Source organism: Stegostoma tigrinum, chromosome 45 (assembly GCF_030684315.1).
Source record: "Stegostoma tigrinum isolate sSteTig4 chromosome 45, sSteTig4.hap1, whole genome shotgun sequence".
Classification (NCBI taxonomy): domain Eukaryota; kingdom Metazoa; phylum Chordata; class Chondrichthyes; order Orectolobiformes; family Stegostomatidae; genus Stegostoma; species Stegostoma tigrinum.
The window spans coordinates 13,873,329-13,896,846 of NC_081398.1; the positions used below are offsets into that span (position 1 = coordinate 13,873,329).

The 23,518-nt window shown below is 43.8% G+C and overlaps 1 protein-coding gene across 5 annotated transcripts in view; it reads left to right on the forward strand.

Moving 5' to 3' along the window:
* The window catches only part of neurl4 (neuralized E3 ubiquitin protein ligase 4), a 118,608-nt gene that overhangs the window by 73,583 nt on the left and 21,507 nt on the right, over nt 1–23,518 (forward strand). For all 5 annotated transcript variants that reach the window (XM_059642604.1, XM_059642606.1, XM_059642603.1 and 2 more), the window contains 6 exons: nt 5,407–5,622; nt 6,731–6,829; nt 8,894–9,037; nt 14,026–14,190; nt 16,140–16,298; nt 18,187–18,366. In XM_059642604.1, coding sequence (XP_059498587.1) covers nt 5,407–5,622; nt 6,731–6,829; nt 8,894–9,037; nt 14,026–14,190; nt 16,140–16,298; nt 18,187–18,366 — 963 coding nt within the window. The remainder of the gene's footprint in view (nt 1–5,406; nt 5,623–6,730; nt 6,830–8,893; nt 9,038–14,025; nt 14,191–16,139; nt 16,299–18,186; nt 18,367–23,518) is intronic.

Here is a 23,518-nt window from a genome sequence, read left to right on the forward strand (position 1 = left end):
TTATTAGAATCTCTACAGTATGGAAGTTGGCCCTTCAGCCCAACAAGTCCACACTGACCCTCAGCATCCCACCCAGACCCATCCCCCTATAGGTCACCTAATCTACACATCCTTGAACACTACAGGCAATTTAGCATGGCCAGTCCACCTAGCCTGCACATCTTTGCACTGTGGGGAGAATGTGCAAATTTCACACAGATAGTCGCCTGAGGATGGAATTGAACCCGGGTCCCTGGTGCTGTGAGGCAGCAGTGCTAACCACTGAGCCACCGTGTCGCCTCTTAAGATAGAGGAATACTAACAGCATTCCAAAAACATAAAATAGTCAAGGGGAGAGGAAATAAATATAATAACTATCGCTTAGAGAAAAAGAACTGGGGAAACTAATGGGACTGAAAGCCAATTAGTCCCTCAGCTTAATAGTATAAGAGCCAGTGGTGTTGAGAGAATAGTGTGTTAGCATGGATAGATGATAGCTATAAGGGAGGCATTTTCAGAATGGCATCTAGTGGGGTGCCAGAAGGATCAATGTCTCGACTATTTAGAATATGTATTCGTGACTTACATGAAGGAAGTGAATAGACTTTCACCAAGTTTATAAATGATACAAAAGTCAGTGGGAAGGCAAGTGGGGGGGATAACCTAAAGAATGAACAGAGCGATATAGACAGGATATATATGACTGGACAGAAAACCTGGCAGATGGAATGTAATGTGGAAAAATGCCAGGTTATGCATTTTGGAAGGAAGAATAGAAGAACTGAATATTAGTGAAATGGAGAGAAACTGCAGACAGCTGCAGCACAGTGGAAGTTTGGAGTCCTCGTGCATGAACCACAGCATGCTAGCATCCACATTCAGTGGGTAATAGGGAAGGCAAATGGATTGTTGGCCTTTGAAATAAAGGGAATGGCATGTAAAAGTAGGGAGGTCTTGCTGAGGCTATAAAACACATTCATCAGACCACAGCTAGAATACTGTGATCAGTTTTGGACCCGAAGAACAAAGAACAATACTGCACAAGAACAGGCCCTTCGGCCCTCCAAGCCTGTGCCGACACATCTTGCCCTCCACACCAAAACTGTCGTCTTTTACAGGATACATATACCTCTACCCTCTTCCTATTCATGTTTTCGACAGGTGCGTCTTGAATGCTGCTGTTGTGTGTGTAATAGACAGGATGGTTAAAAAGGCGTTTGGCATGCTTGTCTGCATTGCTGCAGTCCTTTGAGCATAGGAGTTAGGACGTTATGCTGAGGTTGTACAGGACGTTAGTGAGGCCGCTTCTGGCATACTGTGTCCAGTTCTGATATCCCAGTTAGAAAAAGGATAATGTCAAGCTGGAGAGGGTTCATGAGAGATTTACCAGGCTGTTGCCGGGTATGAAAGGGTTGAGTTATAAGTAGAGGCTGGAACTTTTTTCACTGGAGCATAGGAGATTGAGAGGTGATCTTACAGAAGTTTATAAAATAAAGGTGAGAGGAGAGAGATTTGAGAAAAGGGAAGGGCTAATGTTTTTACACGAAGGGTGGCTCATGTGGAATGAACTTCCTGATGAAGTGGTGGATGCAGGTACAATTATAACTTCTAAAAGTTATTTGGATGGATGCATGAATTTGCAGGGATATGGGCCAGAAGCAGGCAGGTGGAACTAGTTTAGCTTGGGATTACCTTCTGCATGGACTGGTTGAACCAAAGAGTATGTTTCTGTGCTGTATGACTCTAAGACCTCCTGTGGCAACGCTTTACAGGTAGCCACCACCCTTTGTGTGAAAAACCTGCCTCGCACATCTCTTCTAAATCCTACCTCCCTTCATCCCCCACACCTTGAACCTCTGCCCCCTAGTAATTGACCCCTCCACCCTGGGAAAAGGCTCATACTTGCACTCTATCCATGCCATTCACAATCTCATGAACTTCTTTCAGGTCACCCCCCCCAACTTCCTGCATTCCAGTGAAAACAAAGCCAGTCTATTCAACCTTCCTCCATAGCTAAAACTACCCCCCCCCCCCCCCCCGGTAAACCTTTTTCATATCTTCACCAAAGCACCCCACATCCTTCCGGTAGTGTGGCAACCAGACCTGCACGCAATATTCCAAGTGTGGCCTAACTAAACTTCTATAAAGCTGCAGCATAACTTGTCTATCCTTGTACTCAGTGCCCCTTCTGATGAAGGCAAGCATGCCATAGGCCTTTTTCACAACCTTATCTACCTGCACTGCCACCTTCAGAGACCTACGGACCTTCACACCCAGATCCCACTGCATATCAATACTCCTAAGGGCTCTGCCATTCACTGTATAATTTCCACCTGTACTTGACCTTCCAAAATGTATCACCTCACATTTGTCCTGATTAAACACCATATGACAGTTTTCTGCGCATGCCTACAACTGATCTGTATCCTGGTGTATCCTCTGACAATCCTCCTCACTACGCACAACTCCAGCAATCTTTGTATCGTCCACAAACTTACTAATTAAACCAGCCACATTTTCCTCAAAATCATTTATGTAGACTACAAACAGCAGAGATTCCAGCACTGATCCCTGTGGAACACCAGTAGTCCCAACCCTCCATTCCAAAAACATCCTTCCACTGCTCCCCATCTGCCATGAGGGACCTTGTCAGAGGCTTAACTGAAGCCCCTGGTGACAACTGCTTTTCCCTTATCAATCACATGTCACATCCTTCAAACGCTTGATCAAGTTCGTGAGGTATGACCTCCTCCACATGCTGTGTGTCGCTAATACGCCCATTTGCTTCTAAATGGCACATAGATTTCTTCCCTGAAAAACTTTTCCAATAATTTCCCTACCATGATGTGAGGCTCACAAGCCTGTCATTTCCTGGATTATCCTAGCTACCCTCCTTAAACAATCGGACAACATTGGCTGTTCTGCAGTCCTCTGGGACCTCGCCTGTGGCCAAAGAAGATACAAAGATGTCTGTCAGTGCTCCAGCAATTTGTTCTCTTGCCTCCCTCCATATTCTGGGATGTATCCACTGAGGACCTGGGGGTTTATCTACCTAACCCTTGACTCTATAATTAATACTTTTTAAGACACCCAGCACTTCTTCCGTTTTAATAGCAACTTGGCTGAGAAATTCGACACTCCCTTCCCTGAGATTATCCTGCAGCAATTCTTTCTCTTTGGTGAATACTGACACACAGTATCAGTTTAAAATCTCGCCTAGCTCTTCTTGCTCCGCACATTGATTCTCTCCTTTGCCCTAGAGTGGGGGCCAGCCAGCCCTTTCCCTTGCTATCCTCTTGTTTTTTATATATGTGTAAAAAGCCTCTGGATTCTCCATGATCCTGTTTGCCATCTCCTTTTAGCCATTCTAATTCCTTAAATTCCTACCTACTTTCCTGATATACTTCAAGGGCTTAGTTAGTGCCCATTCTAGGCCTTACATATGCTTCCTTTTTCTTCTTGACCAAGGTCATAACATCCCTGGGCATCCAATGTTCACCTAACTTGCCATGCTTATCCTTCATTCTCACAGGAATGTGCTGCTCCTGAACTCTTAACAACTGCCATTTGAAATACCCCCTCATGTCTGATGTCGATTTACTCTCAAACTGTCACCTCCAATCAAAATTCTGCAGTTCCTGCCAAATATTGTTGTAGGTTGCCTGCCCCCATTTTGACATCTTCACCCAAGGACTGCTGTATCCCAATCTATGAGTATCTTAACTCACGGTATTTAGCCCGTTCCTGAAATGCTCCCCCCCGCCCCCCCAACAACTGCCAGGAAAGATATACTGGCATTGCTGGCAGTCCACAAAGGTGAACTGGAAGGTCTGTCTTATGAGGAGAGATTGAGAAGTTTGAGCTTTTTCTCATTGGCATTTAGAAGAATGAGAAAATACTTTATTCACTTGTGGGATGTGGATGTCGCTGGCTGGCCAACGTTTATTAGCTGTTCCTAGTTGCCCCTTGAGAATTTGATAGTGAATTGCCTTCTTGAACTGCTGCAGTCCACCTGCTGTCGGTTGCCCCCCCCCCCCCCGCAAATGCCGTTAGGGAGGGAATTCCAAGACTGTGACCCAGTGGCAATGAAGGAATGGCGATATATATCCAAGTCAGGGTTGTGAGTGGCTTGGAGGGGAACTTGAAGGAATGGTGTTCCCATGTATCTGCTGCCCTTGTCCTTCTAGATGGAAGTGGCCGTGGGCTTAGAAAATGCTGTCTGAGGATCTTTGAATATCAACAGTGCATTGTGTAGTTAGTACACACTGCTGCTTTTGAGCATCGATGGGATATGTATCAAGACGCAAGATTCTTACGGGACTGGACAGAGTAGATGCAGGTTGTTTTACGTTGTGAGAGAACCTAGGACCACAGAGCATAATCTCAGGGCAAGGAGATACCCATTTAAGATTGAGATGTATAGGAATGTCTTCTCTCCGAGGTCTGTGAATCAGTGGAATTCCTTACCTTAGAGGACCACCGAGACCGGATCATTAAGCATATTCAATGAGTTTTATCACATAAGGGAGGGTCACCGGACCCGAAATGTTAACTTTGATTTCTCTTCTCAGGCACTACCAGACCTGCTGACCTTTTCCAACAATTTCTGTTTTTATTTCCAAATGAGCCCTAAACATGTACAGCATGGGATTAAATACAAGGAAATGCTCCCTGTACGGTGTCTCATCAGACTGGTACAACATGTATGAAATACTGTGCACAATGGTATTTCTATCTCTACCAGTTGTAGAAGAGCACCAATATCAAATGTTTCCACCTATCATGCCGTGCTGGGGAGGTGATGACCAAGTGGTATTATCATTAGACTATTAATCCAGGTAATGATATCGGGACTTACGTCCGATTCTCACCATAGCAGATGGTAGAATTTGAATTCGATAATAATTTGGAAATAAGAGTCTAATGATGTCCATGAAGCCATTATCAATTATTGGAAATCCCCATCTAGTTCACTAATGTCTTATAAGGAAGAAAAGTGCCATCCTTACCTGATCTGGCTTACATGTGACTCCAGACCCACAGTAGTGTGGTTGACTCTAAACTCCCCTCTGGGCATGCAGCAGTGCACAATAAGTGGATTCATCCTGTGGATAATTTTTTAGAAGTCCTCCTTTAATTTGATTTACATTTGATATCAAATTGATTTGAATTGTCAGTATGCTGCTGTGAGCCCAGCATGGGCTGAGACTATACAAATTCCTTTGTATCCGAGAGCCGTGAACAAAAACCAGTGAGACTTTATTCTGTTTTCCTGCCATCCAGATCCCACATGGAAGGGAACTCGAGCATAATGAAGTGTTTTCCTGTAAATCTTAGCAGTATCGCAGTGTAGAACGATCCCTCAGGACCCTTCTCATCTGCCCTTGTTCACTTCTCAAATTCCTGTCATGTTACTGCCGCCCACAGGTTAAGATTGATGAGATCAACGAACAGTGGTCTGGTTCTCTGCACATTGGGCTGACTACCCTTCAGCCTTTGGATGTCTCCTGTTCCTCCTCCGGGCTTCCGTCTTCGTTACTGGAGCTGAGGTCAAAAGTCAGCTGGCTGGTCAGTGGCTCTGAGATCAGACGCAACGGAATGCTACAGAAGCAGAACTACGGTTTCTCGATGGAACGGCTGACGGTGAGAGGGGATGTTAGAGTCTGATGAAGTCTGGGTTTCACAGTAAGGCCTGTTATTCTGCAAACATGCATGGATCCTGAACGTAGGGTATGACCTGGCAATGGGATAATTTTATTTTGGTGATCTAACATCGCGGTTTCACCTGAGTTGAGTTCTTCCTTTATTAATGTTTGCATGTCAACAGTGACTCACTGAGCACCCCCTCTGTTGCCTCCTTGTTGAAGACCTCAGCACATTCTTCATCTGAGCAGGTCTTTGCAGAAGTCAGGAATGAGGGAGTGCAGCATTGTCAGAGGTGCCATTTTGCAGATGGGCCCTTCAAAACCAAGGTGCTTCTGGCCTCATCAAGTGGGCAAAAAAATCCCTTTATTTCAGAAAAGTGGGTTGTCAGTGGTTCTTTTGGTCAGTGTGAAGCCAGCACTGCTTTGGACTGACACTGAGCTATTTAGTTTGGAGGGAATTGGCAAGCAGTGGCACTGAGCTATTTGGACTGGCACATCTCACCTTGCCTTGTGTGGCATTTGCTGATCTCAGAAGTTCAGGGTTGGAGCTGGCCTGGGCGGGACAGGGCTTCCAGTTGGGACCAGGGCATCCCAGTTCCCTTGAGTGTCCACCAACAGTTTGCAATGTAAAGCAAACAGATGCATGGGTCGCTGCAGTTCATCCAACTACATGTCAGTGTCTCTGTCTCTGACTCTCTGGTTTTCTCTTGCTCTCGCTCTCAATCTCTTGCGCGCTCTCAATCTCTTGCGCGCTCTCAATCTCTTGCGCGCTCTCAATCTCTTGCGCGCTCTCAATCTCTTGCGCGCTCTCAATCTCTTGCGCGCTCTCAATCTCTTGCGCGCTCTCAATCTCTTGCGCGCTCTCAATCTCTTGCGCGCTCTCAATCTCTTGCGCGCTCTCAATCTCTTGCGCGCTCTCAATCTCTTGCGCGCTCTCAATCTCTTGCGCGGGCATGCTCTCTCTTGCTCACAGTCATTGGCTACAGGGATTACTCCATAGTCTCTGTGCAGCTGAACCCATGTTGATGCTGATTGCATGGAAACCATCCCAATGTGTGCTTTCTTTTGAGCCAAGGCCATTTTCACGTTGCATTTTTTCACTGCAGGTTGGCAATCGAGTTGGAGTAAAGCGTGCCAGTGATGACACCATGCATATCTTCATTGATGGAGAGGACATGGGTGTGGCAGCAGCAGGCATTGCTAAGGTAAGAGATCTCCAGTCAACTCAATACAGACCCAAAACCACAGCAGCTAGATCTCAGCATAGGCAAAGTCAAAAATCACACGACACCAGGTTAGCGTCCAACAGGTTTCTTTGAAATCACAAGTGACTTCACCTGACAAAGGAGTAGCAGTCTGAAAGCTTGTGATTCCAAAGAAACCTGTTGGCCTATAGCCTGGTGCCAGGTCACTTCTGACTTTGTCCACCCCAGTCTAACAATGGCACCTCCACATCATCAGCATGGGCAAACACTGAGCAATCAATTTCAGCCACATAGGACAGGCTGTTGCAACCCTCAGACCTACTCTGCCATTTGGATCTTAGCTGATCATCAATTTCCTTAATGTCATTGGATGTCAGAAATCTCTCAAACTTGGATTTTGTCTGCACTCCAACCAGGGGAATTCTCCTTCCTGCATCTCCCCTGGTGGCTCTATATGAAGTTTGTAGTTCAGACGAGATCACCTCTCATTTTTCTAAACCTCAGAAAAATAGGGACTGTCTTCTCAATCACTTCTGAAAGGATATTCCCAGTATGCCTGGAATTGGTCTGGTAAATCACCCTATATCCTTTCTTGAAAGAAAGCCAGATTGCACACAGAATGTGGTCTCACCAAGGTTCTGCGCAAGCAATGAGACACCTTTTACCCTTGTGCTCAAATCCTCTTTTGATCAAGGTCAACGCACAACTTGCCCTCCTAATTGCTTGCTGCACCTGCATTTTGTACAGTAATTTATGGACAATTGATGATCTAATATTGGGAAGACTATTTTATGAATGGTGAGAAGCAAAGAACTGTGTAAAGATGTAAGCATCCAAGTGCAGCTATCCTGATGCAAAACAATTTTGGGGGTGACTTAACCTTCTTCTAACAGATGTAGAAAATTCTAAGGCATGGACCCTTCATCTACGAATAACTGAGAAAGTCAAAAGTAGTATTCAGAAGATTGGACGGAATTTTTTTAAAGAAGCAAAGAATTACTTTAAAGATTAATATGGAGGGAAAAGTTAGATTACAAGAGAAAGTTAGCCAAAAATATAAAAGTAAATAGAAAATGTTTCCTCAGGTAATTAGAAAAAAAAAACAGTTAACAAAGTAAGTTTTGGCTATATAGAAAATAAGTCCGTCATATTCGTAAGGAAGGTAATGAGATAGCAGACAAACAGATAGTGTCAGTCTTCACTAGAGAGGATACAAGTAGAATCCCAGGGGCCAGGAATTGAAGCCATGATGTGGAGGTGCCGCTGTTGGATTGGGGAGGAAGAGGTTAGAAGTCACACAAGGTTATAGTCCAACAGATTCATTTGAAATCACCTACTTTTAGAGCACTGCTCCTTTGTCAGGTGAAATGACTAGGACTATGATCTGGTGCTGTGTGACTTCTGACCTCGGGAATTGAAAGGGAGGGAAGAACTCAAAATTGCAGTTGCCAAGGAAGTCGTACTGAGCAAATTGAACTGCAAGGTGACAAGCTTCCAGGTCCTAATGAATTTCATCCTAGGGTGTTAGAAGTAGCTCCATCAGTTTGCTCGGTACCACTCCCTCCGATTGTAATTTCACCAAGCTCTTCTCTCCATTCCATCTCCTGATTTACAGTTATTACAAGAATGTATTTTGTTTCCCTGAATTTGCTGCTGTTATCCTTTTACATTGTATCAATGATAGGTTTGGGACCTGTTATCAACCCTGCACTAACGTTCATGTTCGTAAATTAAATGGTGAAACTTCACTTAGCAAAAGGGTGAGCAACTCCCTTTCACAAGGAATAGTTGAAGAAAGTAGTATTGATACATTGAAGCTGTATAAGCATAAGGGATAAAGGAATGGAAGGCCATGCAAATTGAGCAAGTTGAAGAGGGAATGGTAGGAGCTCGTGTGCCTCAGAAGTACCAGCACAGAGCAGAGGGCCAAATGGCCTGTTGCTGTGCTTGAAAGAAGATGTAATATATTTCATTCCAGTCCCTACACGGCTGGTCTCTGTCTGGTTTGACTGTTGTTTTTGATGAATAATGGATATTTCTTTCCCTCTCTCATCATCCTTGCAGAATGTTTTTGCAGTGGTGGACTTGTACGGTAAAGTTGCATCGGTGTCCATTGTGAGTTCCAGCGTGCTAGAGGAAGCAGAGAGTACGAAACCACCCTCTATGTCCTCGGACAGTGGCAGTGAGGAGGAAGAAGAGCTGAGCCCTGTAAGGAATGTCTCTATTGTGTTTCTTTCTCCTCCTTTCCATAAAAAAAAACTGGATCCCACAGGGACAGAGTGGGATAGGAACTGTCTGTCGGGACGCCTGTGTTTATTCTCACGTGTGTATGACTCCTGGACAGTTGCCGATTGAATGATCAGAATGATAGGCATGGTATTTCACACCAGCCCTCAGCTGCTGTGACCCAGCAACTCTTCTGAAAGATCTCATTTGAGGCAAAGTGTATTTGGCAAGCTTTTTGAGATCTTGTCAGTGTTCCCCATAAATCAATGTGCTCTCACCTTTTGCCCTTGGGTTTTGAACCTTACAAATCAGAAGGCAATGTTGAGTCTGAAACTCTGGATTCCTGTAACTATGAACAATGTTTTCAAGAAACAGGGGCTGAGGGGAAGAGGAGAGGGTGGTTGGTGTCCACCTAATGAGAGGTGATCAGTCTGAATAGTTGACATGGTGTGTTTTTGCCCTTCACGTGTGGGTTTTGTACTGTTGGCCTGCATAATCCCAGAGCCTTGGGCTCAGGTGTTAATCGAATCCCTGTTTCTGTTATCCCAATACACCTCAGATTTCGGATCTTTTTGGATTTAAGGGATTCTGATTTTAGGAACCATTCACCAATGAAGTAACCATTTTGAATGAAGTGCCATTTTGAAAACTCCAATAAATTTCCCACTGTCGAAGTTCATTAACACAAATCAAAGACACAAATGGGCCTGATTGCTTGTGTTTCCATGGCACACATGTGCTCCATAGCCCACAGCTAGAGCACTACTGATCTACATTTACATAGGATCACATTGAAATTTCCAGCACAAGAGCAGGCCATTTGGCCCATCTATTCCTTGCTGCTGTTTCCACTCCACATAGGCCTCCTTCTGTCCACTCTTCATATCATATTAGTATATCCCTTTGTTCCCTTCCCCCTCATGGGTTTGACTACTCAATTCTTTTATTAATCCATGGCATGTGGACATTGCTGGCTCGGCTGAAATTTATTATCTAATTATCCCTTGAGAAAGTAGTGGTGGGCTGCTTTCTTGAAACAGTGCAGTCCATGTGGTGTTGAGACTTTCACAGGTCTGTTTTTGAAAACAGAATCAGCTCCAGAATTTTGACCCAGTGAAGGAACAATGATATAGTCAGGATGGTAAGTGTTTTGGAGGGGAACTTACGTGGTAGTGGTGTTCCCGTGATTTCTTTTTGCTCTAATCCCTCTAATTAGTAGAAGTCATGGGTTAGAAAGTGCTGTGGTACATAGCTATTTAACTTCGTTTCTCTCTGGAAGCACGTTCTAAACCTCTCACCCTCTCAGGATAAAGACCTTTCTCCTGAATTCCCTGTTTGATTTTGCTGTGGAAATGCTGGTGTTGGACTGTGGTTGACAAAGTCAGCAGTCACATGTCACCAAGTTATGGCCCAACGCGTTTATTTAAAATCACAAGCTTTTGGAGTGCTGCTCCTCCATCAGGTGAAGTGAACCTGACAAAGGAGCAGTGTTCTGAAAGCTTTAGATTATAAATAAACCCATTTGTTTTCAACAGTCCCTAGTTGTGGACTTCACACTGAGTGGAACAAACGTCTCCATAACCTCCATCAGGTTATTCACTCAGCCCTTCTCTCTCCAAGTGAAAAGAGCCAGCACGATCAGCCTTTTCTAGTAACTATAGCCTCTCATTCACACAAGAACACGAGAAATAGGAATAGGCCCCTCAAGCTGCCCCCATTATTCGGTATGGTTGTCCTGATTATCCACTTTTCCAGTTCTGGCATCATCCTTGTAAATCTTTTCTAGTGACAACTGCTAGAATTCTCTGACTCAGATCATCATAAGGAGACCAGGCCTCTGGTCTAATGTCAGTCTCCCTCGCAGGACCAGGGATGTTCTGGTGAGACAGGAGGGTAAAAGAGGAAAACGCATTGCATTATTAGTTAAGGAATCACTTACTGCAGTAAGGAGAGATGATATCTTTGAGTTGGCATCAAATGAAACCTTATGGGTAGACCTTAGGAATAGAAAAGGGGCAGCCAATGCTGGGTGTTTATTACAGACACCCAGGGGGCCAGCAAGAAATTTGTGCATGATTTGCAGCGGTGTGTAAAAGAAAAAAGAAAATTACACAAAATGATTTCAATTTCCTCAAAATTGACTGAGTTAAGGCCTTGAATGGAGTGGATTTCTTGAAATGTGTACAGGAGACTTTTTTAGGCCAATATGTGGAGGGTCCAACAACGTACGGAACTGTTCTGGACCTCATTCTGAGGAATGAAGTTGGACAGATCGTTGAGATAGTGGTGGGAGAGCACTTTATTGATAGCAAACACCACATGGTGCAATTGTTTAAACTTCTTATGGACAAAGAAATGGACAAATTGAAAAAGAAAGTTTTGGACTGGGGAGAGTCAATTTTAGTAAAATATAGCAAGATGTGGCCAAGGTGGACTGGCAACAGCTACTAGTGGGGAAGTCTATCGAAGAGCTGTAAGAGTGCTCAAAAAGGAAATGGAGAGATAACAAGCCCAACATGTTCATTCTAGGGTGATAAGAAGTAGTAAGAAGCCCAGAGAATCATGCATGACCAGGGATGGTCAGGATATGATGAGAATGAAAAGAGAGGCTTTTAGCAGGTGCAAAGGGAACAAATCAACGGAGGCTTAGTTGGGTACAGAAAGTGCATGGCGGAATTTAAGAAAGTAATTAGGAAAGCCAAGAGACGACGTAAGAAAGATCTGGCTGGTAACAGTAGGAAAAATCCCAAGATGTTCTGCAAGTATAACAATAGGAAGAAGGTAACCAGGGACTAAGAGGGCATCTATGGGTAGAGCCAGAGGACGTTGGTAGAATGTTAAGCCAATACTTTACATCCATCTTTGTCCCAAAGAATGAGGATAAAGGTAAGGAACCTGGGATACAGAGCGACTGCAAGGTTTTTGACCAAATTGATGGAGGGAAAGACAAAACACTGGAAGGGTTGGCAGGCTTAAAAGTGGACATACATCCAGGTCCAGATGAATGGTGTGCCAGGTTGCTGTGGGATGCAGGGGAGACAATTGCAGACACATTGACCCAAATTTTTAATTCCTCTCTGGCCATGAGGAGATGCCAGCAAACTGGAGAACAGCAAATGTGATTCCAATATTTTAGGAAGACTGTAGACGTAAACCAGAGAACTACAGATGAGTGAGTCTCATGTCAGTGGTAGGGAAACTACTGGAGAAAATTCTGAAGAAGAGCATCTATCTGCAGCTGAAGAGACCAGGCTTAATCAGGGATAGCTTGGCTTCGTCAGAGGGAGGTCATGTCTAGCAAATTTGATTGAAATTTTTGAGGAGGTGACCAGATGTAGAGATGGGGGTAGTGCAGTTGATTTGATTTATTCTTGTCACGTATACCAAGGTACAGTGAAAAGTACTTTTTTGCATTCTAACCAGATAAATCATACCTTACATAAATACATCAAAGTAATGGATTAGAATGCAGAATATAATGTAATTTGACAATAATGCATTCAATTAACAGCATAACACTAGGAAGTTCGGTGGAACAAACAAACCTTGGTGTGTTCGTCCATGAGTTTCTAAAAGCGAAAGGGTATATGAGTAGGGTAGTGAAAAGGGCATATGGGATACTTGCCTTTGTCAGTCGAGGAATAGGTTACAAAAGCAGGGAAGTCATGTTGGAATTGTACAGAACTTTGGTGAGACCATAGCTGGAGGACTGTGCCGTTCTGATTGCTGCCTTACAAAAAATGGCATGATTGCAGTGGAGGGGGTGCAGAGGAGATTCAGCAGGATGCTGCCTGGGATGGAAAGGTTTAAGTTAAGAGGAAAGGTTGGATAAGCTTGGCTTGTTTTTGTTGGCGCAAAGAAGACTGAGGGGCAATCTGTTTGAGGAATACAGGATTATGAGGGGTATGGACAAAGTGGATAAGGAACAACTGTTCTCTTAGTTGAAGCGTCAGTCACAAGGGGAGACAGGTTCAAGGTCAGATGCAGGAAGCTTAAGGGGCATATTATGAAAAACTTTTTATCCAGAATCTCATGATGGTCTGGAATGTGCTGGGAAGGAGGTAGAAGTGAGTTGCCTCACGTCCTTCTAAAAAAAATACCTGGATGAGCACTTGGCATGTCATAGTATGCAAGGCTATGGGCCCAAGTCCTACTAAATGGGATTAGGTTGAAGCTCAAGTGTTTCTCACATGTTGGTGAAGACTCGATGAGCCAAAGGGCCCTTTCTGCACTGTATGATTCTATGTTGCTTTGCCTTGAAGGTGCCGTTGTTCAGCTAAGACATAATTCCACTGAGCTGGTGCATAGTTTTAATTGAAAGGTCTTATTGGAGTATTAGTCAGAATATGCAGCAGATGATCTCATCAATATACTTGCTTCATCCACCCTTGCAGTCTGCGCCATGGTGTTGCATACAAAATGACAACTTCATGGATCCCAATGAAAGTCACAGATCATCAAAACAGCAACACATTAATTGTGAATATGCAAGTCATGGACTCGTAGATTCCCTACAGTGTGTTAAAGATAAGTGAATAGGAATATAGGAATGCAATGTTTTCTTCCCACAGAAATAAGGAGACGTTTTGAACTTGAGTTTAAACACATGCAGCCCCGAATGAGATGTGTATTTAGTAAAAACACAAAATTCTGGAGAAATCTGGCAGCATCTGTGTAGCAATGAAATGAGTTAACATTTTTGTGTCTAATATAACTCTTCCAAAGGCTTCTAAGAGTTAAATGTCTTCTGCCTGACATAGGCAGCTTGCATCTCTATTTGAGAAATTATGGGACTCACATCACATATATTTATATGTTCACATATTTACCTGATATGCAACAGAAATTGCAACATCACTTGGGCTTAAAGGAAGAATCACTTGTTGTTGGAGCCCATCAAGCTTCTAAATCTGCCCAGGAAATGTTTGATCGGGACACTCCTTGTTAATCACGTACTGTTTCTCTTTCAGTGTGAGAATGAAACATCAGTCTTCATGGCCACCGTTGAGTTCATGGAGAATCATGGCAGAAACATCTTGTTGTCCAACATTGGCCACACTGCCACCCGAGTGGCCAGCTACAACCAAGGCGTGGTGGCATCTGCTCAGCCATTACCCCGGCAACTGCTGTTTCAGGTAATCGGTGTACAGGAAATTCAGCTGGATACCAGTGAGCACAATGAGCTATGCCTGGCCTGTCAGATCTGGATAACAATTCCTGTTGTCATTTCATAGATTCTGGCAGGTTTTTTGTTCTTTATTCTTTCAGGGAATGCACATTTGCCAGCATTTATTGCCCTCCCTAATTTCCTTTGAACTGATTAGCTAGCTAGGCCATTTCAGAGGATACTTAAGTGCCAACCACAATGCTATGGGCCTAGCATCATATGTAGGCCAGAGCTGGTAAGAACAGCAGATTTCCTTCCCTTAAGGAGCCAAATAAGCTTTTATGGCCATCGACGATAGTTTAATGGGCAGCATTTTTAGTTTTCAAATCCAGATGTACACATTAAATATAATTTCCACCAGTTACGGTGGTCAGATTTGAATCTGTATCCAGAGATCTTGAGTTTTGTCCACTGGATTATTGGTGCAGTAACATTTTCCCTGCACCACCTGCCAAATGCCCAATATCAAAACCCAGAAGTAGAAGATGCTCATGGATAAATTAAAGGGTAGTTGGGTGATTGTGTGCCTGAATTACGTGTATAAATAGAGGGGCTCTTGTGATGCAGTGATAGGCTTACTGGCCTAGAGGGCAGCACAGTGAGTTGAAGTAGCATCTGACCTGGTAACATGTCATACCATGTCCACACAAATTGATTAAAAATAACTGTACTGTACTCATGCATTTTTTTAGTCTATTCATGGATGTGGAGTGGTTGACTGGATCAGCATTTATTGCCTGCTTGTAGTAATCCGTGAAAAGATGGGTTAGGGTGAGCTGCCTTCTTGAATCACTGCAATTCATGTGCTGGTAGGGAGGGACTTCCAGGATTTTGACCCAGCAACACTGAAGGAATGGTGATACATTTTCAAGTCAGGATGGTGTAGGTAGTTTGCAGGTAGTGGTGTTTCCATATACCCTGTCCCTGTCCTGATAAATGTTAGTGGCTGGTTTGGAAGGTGCTAAGGATCCTTAGTGAATTTCTGCAGTACATTTTAGAGATGGTATACACTGAGTGTGGAGGGAGTGAATGTTTGTGGATATGGTGTCAATCAAGCGCGTTGCAGTGCCCTGGGCGTCAGGCTTAAGTGCTGATGGAGCTGCATTCATCCAGGTAAATGGGGCAGATTTCCATCAGCCTCCTGACTTTGAGCCTTGTAAATGTTGGGCAGGCTTTGAGGAGTCAGGAGGTGACCTACTCACTACAGAATTCCTAACTTCTGACATGCTCTTGTAGCCACAGTACGTATGTGGCCAGTCCAGTTCAGTTTCTGGCCAATTGTATGTTGATAGTAGGGGATACAGTGATGATAATGCCATCGATTGTCAAGGAGTAATTGTTACATTCTGGCAGTCGGGTCTGTATGTTACTTGTCACTTGTCAGCCCAAACCTGGACGTTGTCCAGACCTTCCTGCATGAACTACTTCGGTATCTAAGGATGGTGCTGAACATTTTTTAGTCTTCACCGAGCATCCCTCACCTTACAATTGAGGGAAGGTGATTAATGAAGCAGCTGAAAGTTGTTGGACCTAGGACATGCCCCTGAGGAACTCCTGAAGACATGACCTGGAGCTGCGATAACCAAAAATGATATAAATATAATATGTATAGAGGGAATAAATAATCAATGACGTTGGCATCTTTGGTTGTGAATAAAGCTCTGAGTAGAAAACTATATATCTGGACTCTGTCTGACCAGAATTTAACACTTCCTGCACAGATGTATAACAAATTTGCTGTAAAGCTGATGTACCTAGGTTAATTTCTTCTGTTTTGATAAGCTTTAGGTCCATAGCAAATGTCCTGAATGAATGTTAAGATTGTTCTCCCCTGTTCTGGATTCCCCTACTTAAAGAAAGCGGATGAGGCATGTCGGAAACCATTAACCAATCATTCTTTAATGTATTTCTACTCAGATACAGATTGATCGTTTAAACCCACAGTGGACATCTTCACTCTCACTAGGTGTGATTGGAAACTCCCCTGAACGGTTTAATTTCCCAGGCACTGCTTCATCGATCAAACGCTCTGCATGGCTGATCCAGCGAGATTCTGTTTTTCACAATTCATTAAAGGTGAGAGTCCTGAACAGTGTTCTTCTCATGGAGCCCTCCGTGGGCAAACTCACCTCAAGAGCTCTTTGTTGACCTGAATCTCATTGGCCCCAGAAGAACTCAGCATGAGTATTCGATCAGCTGTATTATTGCCAGGTCTGAATGTGTGACATTCAACAGCAGTTTTTGTTGTTCTTAAACAATCCTCTTGAACAACATACAGAGCAGTGCTTAGAGGTGTGTGTTTAGAGAATGTGCACAAAGAACATACCAGGAATTGAGAGTGAAGGTAGTTTAGATTCTGAACAGCAATCTGCTTTTGTTTCAAATAAAAGAGCAAATATTTTGTAATAGTTGCTACATCGTTATCCTAATACTCCACCCAGTCCACTTCCACTTGCTTTCCACCCACCTCCCACTTTCTCCCCACTCTCCTCCCTCCCCCAATCCCCACCACTGCCAAAAATCACCCCAGGAAGGCCCTTGCCTCATTCCCCTCCCTGCATTCATCCCAGAGCACCTCGCCCTTGCTTGCGTCCACTCGCACACTCCTTCATCCACATTCTCCACTCTGCCTGGGTTCCTTCGCTTCCCCATTTCCCCTCACCCACAACTTGCCACTCCTTCCTTCCTGGCTCCATCTATACTCACTTCTTCCCCATACCCTTTATCCCTAACATTTTCCCCAGATTCCTCACTAGCTCCGTCCCGATATCCTCAACCTGATCGCCACCATTCCCAGCACTTTGACCCTACTTCCATCTTGGCCTTATCCCCTTGGTTCCTGACTACATTGGTGCAGAGATTGACATCACCCAGCTGCATCTCTCTAATTAAAAGGCAGAATCTGAAAGCAAATAGTTTTGACCGATTCTTGTTTATATGTCTGCCTAATTCACATGAGACATACAGTGCAGTCGTATTTAAAAACAACATCAATGCACACACTTCTCGTTACGTAAGGCAGGAAAACCCTTCTGATTTTTAGGTGTTTCACAAACTGGCTGCCTCACAAGATAAACATGGTACTCAAGGGACTTCACCACCTGCCTCCTCATAGATGGTGCATTGTTCTTCCTGACCTGAGAGGTGTAGCAGAGGGGGAATTGAATTGTGAGTGCGCTATTTTACCAGCCCAGCACGTTCCTCTTCAAACCATAGAGACATAAATCACATAAAAATAGCTGTGCAGGTTAATATTGCCAATTAAAAGAAAAACAAACATAGCTCTAGAACTACTTTCTAGAGGCGTAGACCTGAAGAAGTAGAGAGAATAGATGGATCCAAAATAGGTGCTAACAGAAGCTTTCATTTTTATTGTTTGATGTGTTGTGAAAGTTGCTGGCTAAAACCATTCACATTTGCCCTGGAGAAGGTAGTGGTGAGTGGTGGTTTTGAACTACTGCAACCCCTGTGATACATGGACTCCCACAGTGCTGTTAGGAAGGACTTCCAGGTTTTTGTGCCAGCAACAGTGAAGAAACAGTGATATGTTTTTAAGCCAGGATTGTGTGTTGCCCAGAGGAGAACTTGCAGGTGCTGGGGATCCTGTGTGTGTGCTGCTCCAACATGGTAAAGGTCATGGGTTAGGAAGATGCTATTAAAGGAGCCTTGACAAGTCGCTGCGGTGCATCTTATCGATGGTACACACAGGGCATCAATAGTGTAGGAGATGAATGTTGAAAGTGGTGATTTGATGCTCATCATTTCTATGCGGCGAGTTATTGGGACTTGGAATGCGCTAAGTGAATGGGCAGCACTAGCAGATAGAATGTTGATGAGTGTCTGAGAGAAACACTGTTTTGTGCAGGTTGGTGATGCCAGTCAACTGTTGGCCAATGTAGTCAATTAAATAAAGAGTATCAGAATATCCATTTTTATTTCTCTACTGTTTTTGTTTCTTGGTCAGATTTGTGACAATTATGGTCCCAACTTGGATACATGCCCTGAGGGAACCATTCTTGGACTCCTGGTAGATAATGCACACAGTCTTCATCTGTTTGTTAATGGAATGGACCAAGGTGTAGCTGCCCAAGACATTCCCAATCCATGTTTTGTTGTGATTGACCTGTATGGCCAGTGCGAGCAGGTGAGTGGCACCTCTGGGGGCAGTGTTGGGTGTTGCAGAGAGGGTTGAAATCCATTTAAATGTTTATATTCAATCTCAGTGGATCAGCCTGACCCTGATCACTCCCAGTACATGAATGTCAATGGATTATTAAAACTTGTTACAAACAATCTCAATGACTGAACGCCAATCTATTTACTTCAATTGCAGACACCCAGTTTAGGTTCTGCAGGGACATTCCCTTCCTGACCTCATTACAGTCTTGTTTCAAGAAGGACAAAAGAGCTGAATTGCAGAGGTGAGGTGAGAGTGACAGCCCTTGACATCACTACCAGAGTGTGGCATCAAGAGGCTGTAGCAAACCTGGAGTCAGTGAGAATCAGAGGAAAAATTCTCCGTTGGCTGGAGTCATACCTAGCACCAAGGATGATGATTGTGGTTGATGGAGGTCAGCCATCAGAGTTCCAGGATACCTCAGTTTCTCAGGGTAGGGTCCCTGACCCAGATATCTTCAGTTGCTTCATAAATGACCCTCCCTCCATCATAAAGTTAGAAGTAGGGACGTTTGCTGATTATAGCACGATGTTCATTACCATTCACAGCTCCTCAGATACTGAAGCAATGCATGTCCAAATGTAGCAAGACCTGGACAATGCACAGGCTTGGGATGAAAACTGGCAAATGACATTCGTGCCATACAAATGTCAAGAAATGCACATCCCCAGTGAGAGACGCCCCCATGATATACATAGAGTCATACAGTGCAGAACGAGCCGTTTGGCCCATTGCATTTGTACTAAGAAAAGAACTATTCTAAATCTATACTCTGCCCTCTCTCCAGCAGCTGGCCCTTAGCATTGAATGTTATGTAATTTTAAGTTCTCAGCCAAATACTTTTTAAAGCTTATATGGTCTCCTGCCTCATCTTATCTCCCATGCAATGCATTCCAGATTCCCACCACCCTCAAATCCACTCTTAACCACCTGCCTTTCACCTAAAAATTATGCCTCCTTGATATTTGACTCCTTCACTTTGGGGAACAGCAGCCTTCTATCCACTATATCCATGCCCCTCATAGTCCTATAAACATCAATCAAGTCCCTGCTCCACCTTCTCTGCTCAAAAATAAACCTGAGATTGTCCAGTCTCGCTTCACAGCTAAGTTGCACCATCCGAAGCAATATCATGGTGAATCTCCCATGCGTCTTCTCCAGTGGTGATCAGAACTGCTCACAGTACTCCAGCTGTGGCCTAACTGAAGTTTGGTACAGCTCCAACATGACCTCCCATCTCCTATAAATCTTATAATATATGTATGACTAATAAAGGCAAGTGTCCTGTACAATATTAAGAACTGCAGATGCTGGAGTTAGAGACAACACTGTATGGAGCTGGAGGAACACAGCAGGCCAGGCAGCATCAGAGGAGCAGGAAAGGTGACATTTCGGGCTGGGACCCTTCAGAAAAATGTGCCCTGTATGCCGCCTTAAATACCTGTCAACCTTTCTGTTGCCTTCAGGGGCTTGAGGACAAGCATTTCAAGATCCTTCTGTTGCTCTCAACTTCCTAGTGTCCTGCCATCCATCTAGTAATCCCTTGTTACTTGTTCCAAAGTGCATCACTTCACACTAACCTAAGTTAAATTCCATCTTCCACTGATCTGCCCAACTGAGCAATATCCTCCTGTAATCTAAGACTTTGTTCTTCACTATAAACCACTTGGTCAATCCTTGTGTCTTTCCAAACTTAGCATGCCCTACATTTTCTTCTATATCTTTTATATAAACTGCAAATAGTAAAGGACCTGTCATTGATCCCTTGGTACTCCACTTCACACCGGGCTCCAGTCACACAAACAACCTTCTATAAGCACCCTGTGTCACCCACCTCAAAAGCTAATTTTGGATCCAACTTATCAAGTTGCCCTGGATCCCAGATAACAAAGTGTGAGGCTGGATGAACACAGCAGGCCAAGCAGCATCTCAGGAGCACAAAAGCTGACGTTTCGGGCCTGGACCCTACATCAGAGAGCTCTCTGGTGAAGGGTCCAGGCCCGAAATGTCAGCTTTTGTGCTCCTGAGATGCTGCTGGGCCTGCTGTGTTCATCCAGCTTCGCACTTTGTTATCTGGGATTCTCCAGCTTCTGCAGCTCCCTTTATTATCTCTTTACCCTGGATCCCAAGTGCTTTTACCTTCTTTATCAGTCTCCCATGTGGGCCCTTGTCAAAGGCTTTGCTGAAATCCATATGAACTGCATCAGCTACATTACCCTTGTATTCACACTTGGTCATTCTCAAATTTCAGTTAATCTGTTAGACATGCACTCTGATCAAGTCATGTTCTCTCTTATTAATTTTTGCCTCTCCAAGTAAAGATTAATTCTGTCCTTAAGAATTTTCTCTAATAGTTCCCTACCACTGATGTAAGACTCACTGGTTTATTTCTACTGCCCTTCTTGAAAAGTGGAATTGCATTAGTTGCCCTCCAGTCTGCTGGCACCTTCCCTTGGGGCCAGGAGAAATTAAAAACTTGGGTCACAGGTGGCAAGGTGGCTCAGTGGTTAGCACTGCTGTCTCACTGTACCAGGGACTATCTCACATGCTACTCTTCAGGAGGGAAAAACATTGAGAAAACTGTGAGAGAGAGTTGCAGGGAGAAATGTACTCCCAAACCCAGCTTCAAAACCCCATCAACTGCTACTGAAAAACTAAAACTAAACATCCTGGCTCTGGAAGAGCTTGACCCCCATGCTTTCAGGCTGCTTCTATTGTTTCAGCTTTTTTTTTAGAAGAACACACACCCCAAGGCCACACAAGCTGTTTACTTTATTGGGTTGGAATAGACAGCTCTGTACCTCTGTCTTAAAACCTCTCCAATTAAAAAAAGACAAAATATACTTCTTAAAGCCACAGTGTCTTTACCCCACAGCACCCCGTTCTTCTGAAGCCATAATTTCCCAGTGTTTATGGCAATAAACAACTCGTATTTCCTTGGAAGCTTTGCTTGACTATTTCTCCTAAGTCTCCTGATTTCTTGTAAACAGTTGGTAATCCATAGCACTCATTAAGTTGTTGGCTTCATTTCCAAGAAATCACTTGGCAAAAACTCTTTTCAATGCAGACTATGTCCAAATACTTAAAAATCTTAAAGATAGATGTGTTGTTCCAAAAAAGCAGGAAAAATTTCTGACTGTGTTCAAAATCCTTAAAACGTCAATCAGTTTGCACCTTGGCCTTGTATATTCCAGGCACTATAAACCTAGTTTACCTAATCTCCTCTCATAATCTTCATTCTGAGACCCGGTAACATTCCAGTGAACCTCAGCACACCTTTCAGGATTACGTGGCAATACACCTGAGAGTGGACCCAGAACTGTATTGCAGATGTTGCTTGATCAGTGCTTTCTACAATTTTTGTGAAACTCCCTTCTTTTCAAATTCAAGACCTCCTCACTGTACAAACTAAAATTCCATCTTGATTATGTTTGTGCATGTATAATGACATATAATGACCGGTGCACCCCTTAATCCCTTTGGAACACAGGCTCCCCCCGAACTGAGTACAATTCAGAAGATTGTTTATAGAGCACCGGGATCTCCAAGATACAAGTGTATGAATTATTAAGGTTCCAGCTAGGTTGAGAAAGAAGTGAATTGTGTTAACTGGGAAATGCAGGATCATGAGTATGACTTAGCAGCTGTAACTGAGACACGGCAGGCTCAGAATACTGCAGCAAGTAACTCACTCCCTGACTCCTCAAAGCCTATCCGCTATCTACAAGGTACAAGTCAGGAGCATGAGGGAATACTCCCCACTTGCCTGGACGGGTGCAGCCCCAACAGCACTAAAGAAGCTTGATGCCATCCAGGACAAAGCAGCCCCCACTTGATTGGGACCACAAGCATCCACTCCCGCCACCACCAAAGATCAGGAGCAGCAGTGTGTACTATCTACACAATGCACTGCAAAAATTCACCAAAGATCCTCAGACGGCACCTTCTAAAGCCGTGACCACTTCCATCTGGAACGGCAGGGGCAACAAGCATATGGGAATGCCACCACCTCCAAGTTGCCCTTCAAGCCACTCATCATCCTGACTTGGAAATATATCGCTGTTCCTTCACTGTTGCTAAGTCAAAATCCTGGAGTTCCCTCCCTAATGGCAATGTGGGTCAACACACAGCAGATGGACTACAGCAGTTCAAAAAGGCAGCTCACCACCTTCTCAAGGGCAATTAGGGATGGGCAAGAAATCCTCACCAACCAGCGATGCCCACGTCCCACAGATGAATAGAAAACAAAAGAATGGCCTTCTCTGTACTGTTTTGCACTTCAGTGCAAAGAAACTGTCTTGCACATCTGCAGAGGTAATCCACTTACCATAGTTTGGTGTGTGCAGTTAATCTGTCAATGTCCCTTCGCATTTTTTTTCTATACCTAGATTACTGATTACCACCAATCTTTGTCATTAACAAGCTTAAAACTTTGATTTTTATTATGTTAGCAGGGTTGTTAGTGAGTATATAGAATAGTTGAGGCCCCAACACAAATCTTTATGGGACCTGACTAATCACCAGCTTCTAGTTCAAATGTCTACACGTTATCCCTACTCTCTGACCAATAACCTGACCAGGGCAGCAGTTTGACCTCTGTTCTGTTTCCTTTAACTTTAGCTCTGAGTCTTTCATGTGATCCGCTTAAGAATGTTTGTGGATGTCTATCAACCAACCCTTCAACAGAAATTGCTTCCTCAGAGCTATCAGCTTAGATCATTAGACAAAACGCAACTTCACGATTTTTTTTAATATTCATTCACGGGACCTGGCTATCACTGCCAAGGCAAGCATTTATTGCCTTCAACTAATTGCCCACAGGGCAGTTTAAAGTGTCACTCACATTGCTGTGGGTCTGGAGTCACATGTAGGCCAGCATGATTCCCTAAAGGACACTAGTGAACCAGATGGGTATTTTTGACAATTGACAATGGAAGCATGCTCATCATTGTTTCCAGAATTTTTTTTATTGTATTCAAATTTCACCATCATGGATACGAACCTAAGTACCCAAAGCATTACCCAGGGTCTCTGGATTAATAGTCTATTGTTAAAATCACTAACCACTAGCTATCCTTACTCTGCAATTTCCTCACTTACTTCCTTTTACTACCCCTGC